The sequence below is a fragment of the Astyanax mexicanus genome, chromosome 17 (assembly GCF_023375975.1).
Source record: "Astyanax mexicanus isolate ESR-SI-001 chromosome 17, AstMex3_surface, whole genome shotgun sequence".
Classification (NCBI taxonomy): Eukaryota; Metazoa; Chordata; class Actinopteri; order Characiformes; family Acestrorhamphidae; genus Astyanax; species Astyanax mexicanus.
Window position 1 is genome coordinate 36,333,801 of NC_064424.1, and position 9,503 is coordinate 36,343,303.

Consider the following 9,503-nt stretch of genomic DNA (forward strand, 5'->3'; position numbering starts at 1 on the left):
GTGCGTGTTGTACTGTATTAAAGTAAGTTGATCTCTTCCCACTCTCAATTTGTTCTTTATGACATTCTGTTGCTTATTTTGTTTGTACATTTGTAGTTGACATTGTTGTTGTTGTTGTTGTTCTTGTTGTTGTTGGTTCTTGTTGCTGTTGCTTTTCTTTTCTTTTTTATTTCTTTAATTCCACATGTTCTTTGTTTCCTGTGGACAAAAGCTCCTCCGGCTCTTTTCCTCAAAGGTATATCGCTTGTGTACGAGTTGAAACCCTCTTGCATGTGTCTGCTAGCGCCACACACACACACACACACACACTGCTCTCGTGCCTGTCCCATCATTGTTGTTTTCAACCTAACCCATCAATCACAAGTGCCCTTAGCATCGTGCTAACGTTAATGAAGGACGCCTTGTGTTGATAGACAGCAATGAAAACTAACTCACAGTACACGAAATACACTCCTAAATATACTCACTTCTTTAACAACCCTCGTTCAATGCTTATGGTGCTGCACATGTACGGTATGCATCTGTACTGTTACTGTTACTACTGGTGATTTTCCTGTTCAAGCTCCGCCCACAAATGCTTTTTTTCATAGCAACTGTAGCAAGGCTGGCAACATCCTATTCAACCCTAGTGCGAGACTGTAGCTCCACCTCCTCATGGTTTATCATAATACCTATATTTAGAGTGTTATTATTATATACGCTGATCTAGCATAACATTATGATCACCTCCTTGTTTTGTTCTCAGCTCAACTGAGCATATGGTACACTTCTGTTTCTCTTCATACGTTTTCATACTCCTATTACCCTGTTTTTCAATGGTCTGAACCCCACAAGACCACCACAGAGCAGCTATTATTTGGGTGGGGGGGTCATTCTTATACTGTGGTAACACTGGCGTGGGGGTGGTGTGTTAGTGTACGTGTTGTGCTGGTACATCTACATGTTGCAGCACCTAGCTGGGAGAGTCTAATAGAGAGAGAGGACAGTGAGTGGACATAGTGGACTGTGTTTCCATTGTTATATTTTTGTCTAGCTAAAAAAAATCATCATTTCGCCAGAATGCAGAGAAAACAGCCCAAAAAAAATAAAAAGCTGATAATCAGAATATCAACAACATTACAGGGTTTATTCCAACATGTCCTTATATAAAATATTTTATCCTAATTATCACTACTGAATTGATTAATTGCAGATAAAATAATTTAAATTATTTTATCTGCATTTTTATTATTTTTTTATTATTTATGTGTTGTATGAAAGGACACAGTAACCAAAGCAAACAGAAGAGTAATAATAGTACATACAAATAAACTTGCAAGCAATGTAAAAAGTGATTACTCATACATAATAACCCTCAAAACAACACTTATTACACTTATTTTGTCTACCTGTCAACGCACAGCATTTCCTCCAGACAATTTTCATACAGTTAATTTCACACATTTCTCCATGTAGTTCATTAATGTGTGGATTAGCTCAGCTCGTGTGTGAACAGAGTTTTAAACAGCCTGTCGCGTAATTGTTTTTAAGCGACCAAAGCAAGTGCACGTTTATAATGATGGAGTGTCCAAATTCACTTGTGTTTCATCGCTACTTAGTGGAATAAATAGTCCCTCCCTATATAGTGCAACATTAATGAGGGAATCGGAATCCATTTCTGCCACAGCAATTGTTTAAACACTCCAGCAGCACTGCTGTGTCTGATCTACTTGTACCAGAACAGAACAAGCTAACACACCACCACCACATCAGTGTCAATGCAGTACTGAGGATGACCCACCACTCAAATAACACCTGCTGTATGGTGGTCCTGTGGTGCCCTGACCATTGAAGAATAAAAAGAGAGTGGTCAATGTCAGTCTTTTTCATTGAGTTTAATGGGATTCTTGCTGTCTTCGCAACAGCTGCTATGAAAGAACACATTTGTGGGCGGGGCATGGATGGATCAGTTAAAGAGTGACAGATTTATTTTATCCCTGCCTACTGGTCTTCCCGGGTGTGTGTGTGCGTGTCTGTGTATAAGTGTGGGAGTGTGTGAGTGTGTGTGAGGCTTTTAACCTGACGCTTTTTAAAGAGTCAGCAGAGCCTTAACAGCCTGAAGTAGACAACCCCGCCCCCCAACCCTAAACTGGCTTAACAGCAATTAAATGGCCATCATTGTGGCCGGGATTGACAGCTTTAGCCAGTGTGATCATTAAAACATCAACAAAGCCGGGTTGGCAGGTCTATAATTAGACAACGTTACAGTTAAGCAGTGAACGGCTGAAACCCGAGGGAAGGTGAGGTCACGCCAGCGACCTATTTAACGTTCTGAATGCAAATTGAATGATGTAAAATCTAATGCTAATCTGAGTCCTTGGTCGGGTTTTAGCTTAAGCACTTCAGCCTTCAGAAGCAGCTCAAGAATCATTTCAGAATAAATCAATGATGAAAAAAGTTAAGCTGAAAGTTAGGAAAGTGCTAGGACAGAAATTTGGAAAAGAGGAGGAGTTAACCCTTAGAGTTAGAGTATAGAGCTCAATATAAAACAGTAGCTTATAAACTAGCTTTAAACTGTATATTTATTACCAGTATTACTAATATATAAACACCCACATGTGTGACTGTAGCTCTGACTACCTTAGTGTATGTCACAATTCATACATTTAATTGTATATTGACCCTAACGATGTATATATGGTAGAATATTTCAAATTTTCTTAAGCATAATCATTCAATTGAATATATATTGTTTTATACAATACCCTGCAATATATTTTTACTAAGTGCTAAAGAAAACTATTAATAATTATTACTAAAACATTTATTTAGTGTTGAGTTCTTAGAGAAGCCAAGCACATGCTCATTGTAAGGTATAATGTTAGTTGTGAGCAAACATGCTAAAAACAGGCTAACGCATCCAGCTAAACCTAAGCCCCAAACACAAGTCTTATGAACTGACTTTAATCTTACACAGTAACAGTTTTTTTGTCAATAAATCTGTTTCTGTGAGATAAATATGAGCTAATGTGCTAACCATAACCAAAGACCTGAGCCCCAAGCTAATCCACGAACTGCAAGTTAACTTGCTAGCTGTGCTAATGTCAAAGAACTCAGTAAAAAGCTAAATGACTTAGTAACAGGCTAAGCTTTTTTTTATTTACAATATACACTTGGTCACAGTTTCTTTCTTATTTCAATAAAAACTTTCAGTCAGAAATGATTCAGATAAAAAAGTTTACAAAATGTAAATCTGAACATTTTAAAATCTGATTTTTTTTTTATCAAAAGCCTTTAAGCTTTGAGACAGAATGTAGCAGAGTAGTTTCAGAATGAAAGTAAAGGAAGAATAATGAAGAAGGTTGTCTGATTTCATGCGGTTAAAGCTGTGGTTCTGCAGTGTTTATCTGGAACGGTTCCCGAGTGTTCTCTTTTGCTTCCTTTTTGCTTTCTTTTCCTGTGCACCGCCCTTTGAGAAGCGAGTCATGTGACCCAGCTTGGTCAGAGCCCCAGGCAGTTGATCTGTAAACTCAACTCGTTTTTCAAAGGGACACTAAAGCACCCATAATGCACTAGTGCTGGGCAAAATGCATGCAGTCACACCAACAAATTCAAAATGTGAAATGGGTTAAATGGTCTGTTTACTGAGTTTTATATCATTTTTGTTTAGGATTTAAAATACTGTAGGTTACAGTAATTAACAGCATTTATTTTCAGCTTTTTGAACAATTTAGTGCAACAGTGCTGTCCCATTTTATATGAAATATAAAGTAACTAGTAATGCATTGATACCTTTTGTTTTCAAACGAGTATGAGTACAAGTTTTTTTTTTACAAACGAACATACATGTTTACTTTATTTTATCACGCTTTTCTTCCAAATTTAGCTAGGTCAATTATTCCACCCATTCAGCTGCTACACTCCTTGGGAGTGATGTTGGGAGAGAGCACCATCTACCCTCCCTAAGAGAGCCTGGCTAATTTTGCTCTCTCGGGAGCTGCATGACCGGGATTCGAACCAAGGATCTCCTGATCATAGTGGCAGGGCCACTTAGTCCGCTGAACCACTCGGAGCCCCAAACAAACCTATGCTTATGCAAATAAAAATGATGCTAGGATAAAAAAATAAAGATTACTTTTACTCTGTGGACATATTTTTAATACCACAGCACTATCGTGTTACGTCAGGACCACATCAGCCAATCAAATGAAACTTTGTGGGGACTCTTACTCGTGCCTACTCATGTGCTCTGAATGAATCTGGGACTGAATATAATTCCAATATGAGCGGAAGTTGCCGGAAACAAGAGTAGTCTGTTCATAAGCGCAGCAATATTGAATGTTGGTATCAGAGCCTTGTTTGTGATGACGAGTGCGAGTCAATGAGCATGGTATCAGTTAAATACACAGCAATACTATTGATATTAATGCATCACTAGTACAACTCTGAAATTACAGATTAATGATTATTCAGCTACATTGTGACTAGTAGTGGACAATTAATGGCTACAAATCCCTGCTGATATGAACACTGTTTGAGACACTCTTTTGTTGGTAACTGATTTTAGATGGCCTAAACTAATGGCCTAAGCCTTAGTCTTTGATGGTGAAGCTGGTTTTCTATACTAGTAAACCAGTTTAGCTGTTGACAGGCATAGGGTGTGTATTTGACTTTGATGGATTAGCTGACCAAAGAGATTGACCGTTATGATAATCTTTATCACTCTGGTTGACCGTCAAGGCCAGTTTGGTCAATCAGCAATATAATTGTGTTGTATGCGTGACACTCAAAAAATGACCGGTTCTCAGTATGTATAGTGTATATTTGAGCATACTTAACATGCATTATACGCTATCTAGTCACTAACACAATTACAGTAATTTTATGCAATTACTAATTAGGGGCGCACTCTAAATCGTTGATGTTTGAAAGTTCTAAAGAACAGAACATCATCTACACGGTCTGGCTCTTTGTGGTAAAGGTCAGTGCGGATCTGATTGAATGAGGACTGCAGTGTCAGGGAAAGCTTCAGTTCGTTAGTGCAGTATAAAGGCGGCGGCACCTTCAGGAGCCCGGGCAGCGCCAGCGTGCAGCTGATTGATAACGGGAGCCCAGAGTGTCTAATTTAAATGTCAATGCAGGCCCTCGTCCGCAGTACAGCGCAGGCAGTCGGGCGCAGTCCCGTCACTCAATTAGTGTGAAGGACTGAACGAGGGTCTTCAGGAGGAGCGAGGTTAAACTACTGCAGCTCATTAAAGCCGATTTAACCGCGCGCAATGACTGGATTTATTACGCAAATGACTCTTTTGTCTTGTGCTTAAATATGAACTGCCAGAGCAAGGATCTGTGCAACAGCACTGTGCAAAGTCTTAGGTCGTCTGAGGGAATGTTCTGTAAAGCCCCTTCTCTGTTCATATTATAGAAACATAAAAAAGAACGAGACAGCTGAACAGGGATACCCTTCATATACATACAGGATCTTTAATTATAACTTTAATTAAACTTTTAACCTGTTTGTCAGGGGTTGCCCAGCACTAGCTTAACACGTACACTACTAATAAGGGTATAAAAAAAGAGCACACAGCTGAATGCAAAGGTTTGTCTGATGATTTTTGTTTACGGTTTGCACAGAAAACAAGTAGTTTGCATCCCATTCTGCTTGTAGTTTTAAGCAGTTTTTTGACAATTAAACATGATACTGCTGTATATCATGTTGTAAAATATGCTTCATTGACAAAATAAACCTTTGGGTTTAATGAGCCCATATCATGAAAAGTTAAGAAATAAAAAATAAATAAGGTCTAAATGTTAAACTTTAGAACATACAAAGCATACATTTCCTACCCCAAACAGTCCAGATATATAAATTAGGCTACCCCACGCATTCATCCTACAGTAGTTTAGACCCCCCCCTAATTAGCCTACAGCAGTTAAGCTCTAGTCCATTCAGCCTACTACCATTTAGCTCCACCCATTCAGCCTACAGCAGTTTAGCTCCACCCATTCAGCCTACAGCAGTTTAGCTCCACCCATTCAGCCTACAGCAGTTTAGACCCACCTATTCATCCTATAGCAGTTTAGCTCCACCCATTCAGCCTACAGCAGTTTAGACCCACCCATTCATCCTATAGCAGTTTAGCTCCACCCATTCAGCCTACAGCAGTTTAGCTCCACCCATTCAGCCTACAGCAGTTTAGCTCCACCCATTCAGCCTACAGCAGTTTAGCTCCACCCATTCAGCCTACAGCAGTTTAGCTCCACCCATTCAGCCTACAGCAGTTTAGACCCACCTATTCATCCTATATCAGTTTAGCTCCACCCATTCAGCCTACAGCAGTTTAGCTCCACCCATTCATCCTACAACAGTTTAGATCCCCCCTATTCAGCCTACAGAAGTTTAGCCCCACCCATTCATCCTACAACAGTTTAGACCCACCTTTTCATCCTACAGCAGTTTAGACCCCCCTATTCAGCCTACAGCAATTTAGCTCCACCCATTTAGCCTATCAGCCTACAGCAGTTTATTCCACACATTCAGCCTACAGCAGTTTATATATATTTATATAAATGATTTGTGCACATCGTGATGAAAATTCTTAATAACAGGGGGGTGAAAGTGTAGGATATGGGCTCTTTAAACGCTGCCCCCAGTTCAGTTCATTGTATAGGATACATTCCTCATACCCCTTGACTAACCCTGCCTTTTTGTCCCTATAGCAAGCCCCCACGGTGGACATCCGCCCCCGTTCGGCCACGGCCATCCAGATGAACAATGCCACGCACATGCAGGAGCGCGACGAAGAGTACGGCTACGAGTGTTTGGACGGGAAGGACTGCACCAGCTTCTTCTGCTGCTTCGAGGACTGCCGTTCTGGGGCGTGGCGCCACGGGCGCCTGCACATCCGCGTCGCCAAGATAGACTCATACGCCCGCATCTTCTTCCCCACGGCGTTCGGTCTCTTCAACCTCGTCTACTGGGTGTCCTATCTGTATCTCTAAAATAGACCCCACCTGCTCCCGTCCCGCCTGCACCGTGTCCATATTAGCTGGCCTTATTTATTGATTTACTAATTTATTTATTTATTTATTTATTCGTCGACTTACTTATCTGGGGGCGTTCGGCACTCAAGCGACGCTCATTTGTGTGTTTCTTTGGACGAGCGAATACTTAAAAAGTTAAAACAGCTTCTTTCGGTACGTCTTGTGAGTCGCTTTTGTTTAATTGGTATGATTTTATTTTAGTGTGTGTGTGTGTTTGCATATGTGTGTGTGTGTGTGTGTGTTGTGTACAAAGCAAACGTTGTAGCAAAATAGGTTAAAGGGTTTAAAAAATAAGAGGAACCTAAAACTTATAGCACATCTGGGATTCTCTGAAAAATATGTTCTATGAAAAATGTACAAATATATTGCAGGGAGGGGCGGGGCTCAAATCGAGCTGCATGACTACATTTCCCAGAATCCCCTCGGACAACAAGACGTGGTGTGATCAGCACCACATAGAGCAGAACGGCACTTTGGGCAACACCGTAAAGCCCAGCACTCACAGAGTTGTTTTTATTTATTTATTCATTTATTTATTTATTTATTTTAAAGCAGTGTATCGATCCATTTGAGTTGTCTTGTCATTTTAGAGTTACACACAAAAAATACTGAACGTGAAATTTTAAGTATTTGAAGTTTTCCGCTCTCTGTTGACCCTCATGTGTTGTCACGGCTGGTCAGATCTATGGTCATCTGTACAGAGGATGTAAATAATTTAATACTGTACAATGTAGTGATTTACATCTATTGCATGCACCTTTTCAGGCCAAAAACAAAACCATATATTTAAAGGTCTTCTGTTGATGGTTATGGATAAAAATATGAAAAAAAAAAAAAATCTAAAATAAAAAACAACACCAGTTAAATATGATTTTTAAAAAAGAAAAAGAACAAATAGAGAACATTCTTTCTTCTTCGTCTGGAAAAAGCTCGGCTTATCTCAAGTGGCTCAGTGAATACAATCCACAAAGAAGCGCTAATGCATATTCGCATATTCATAAACTCACACACACGAGACTGTACGTAATTTATTCACTCCACTACCTTCAGATGTCTGACCGTTTCCTCATTTGTTTTATGGGCTATGTTGTACAGTTACTGGTGAAAAAACACCAAAAACTATAATAATAATAATAAAGTAAAGTTCTCATGTTCTGTACTTTTCAAAACAGTCTGCATTTTCCTCTTTGAAAATTTTATGTATCTATAATTACCAACAGACAGTCACAATACACACTAGAGGTTTATTATTGGGATGTTTTTGCTCATTTTAGCACAAATCCTGAAGACATGAATATATATATAGTATCATCAGTATTTTTGAAAATTATTGAATTATTTGAAAGACTGTAAAAACACCAGCTTCCATTTACATGCTACAGTATTTAAAATTAAAGTTAATATTACAATTATTCAGTTATCTGATTAGCTCAATCTTGTTCACAATAATGGTAATAGTACAATTATACAATTTATGTAAAAATTTCTAAAGCCAACAGTCAACAATTTCTATCAGAAATTTCTATAAGAAATTTTTTCACTTGTCTCTAAATAATTGAGGAGAAAATTAATAAATAAATAACATTTTGGATAGGGTGTAAAAGGCAGCTGGTAATTTAAAATTTATTTTAAAAGGTTTTGTTCAGACAATGGCACTATGCACATATATTAGTTTATAATATATTATAAGTTCTTAATTTTTAGGCTTCAGAAAAAAGCTGAAGCTTCAGTATCACTTTATTTGGATGGTCCATTATAGATACCTCTTGGATGCTCAACTAACTGCTGAATGTAAACAATTCTCAGTGTAATTTACCCTAAAACCTACTCCTAAACCTACTGTTAGCCTAAAACATAACTGTATAACCTCCTACACTTTTAATTCTTAAGGTTTGAATGTGGGGCTACATACATACTTAAGGTGCACTGAATTATAAGGCACATTATGGGACACTAGTAAGAAATAGGGACGTCGCCATGTTTCCCTTCTAATTCAGCAGGTGTCAAGATCTGTAAAGCAAAGCTAAGCAAAGTCAACAAAACTGCTGGATGTTAATCTACACAGATTTCTGTCCTTAAAACTGTGTGTTTGGGTGAGTAAGGCACTTCTGTTTATTTACAGTAAGCTTAGATTTGCGGATTTTCCCTAAGGCTATCCACGATTAGCGTCTATACTGAGAAACCCTAAGTGTTCTGGTAACCCAGGATTATATTAGATAGTGTTTCGTCCCTCGTAGCTTGTTTTAACATGGTGAACATGCAGACTACAGGCTAATTTACTCACCTCTGAACGGCGAAAAAGCTAGTGCTTAGCGTGGTTAGCAGGTAAAGCTAATGCTGCTCCGGTAGTGCTAGCCTGCGTTAGCAGCAGGCTACAGGATGATAATACTCACCTCTATATGGCAAAAGAGCTAGAGCTTTGTGTGGTTAGCGGCTAATGCTAATACTGCTCCAGTCTCGATGCTGGAGAACTAAACTGAAGC

The 9,503-nt window shown here is 39.0% G+C and overlaps 1 protein-coding gene across 2 annotated transcripts in view; it reads left to right on the forward strand.

Annotated features, from left to right (window-relative positions):
* Nucleotides 1–7,865, forward strand: part of gabrg2 (gamma-aminobutyric acid type A receptor subunit gamma2) — a 97,692-nt gene extending 89,827 nt beyond the window's left edge. The window contains exons 9-10 of one of the 2 annotated variants that reach the window (XM_022676372.2): nt 212–235; nt 6,697–7,865. In XM_022676372.2, coding sequence (XP_022532093.1) covers nt 212–235; nt 6,697–6,978 — 306 coding nt within the window. In that variant the 3' untranslated portion in view covers nt 6,979–7,865. The remainder of the gene's footprint in view (nt 1–211; nt 236–6,696) is intronic. The other variant, XM_022676373.2, reaches the window with a different exon arrangement.
* Nucleotides 7,866–9,503: the final 1,638 nt, after the last annotated feature.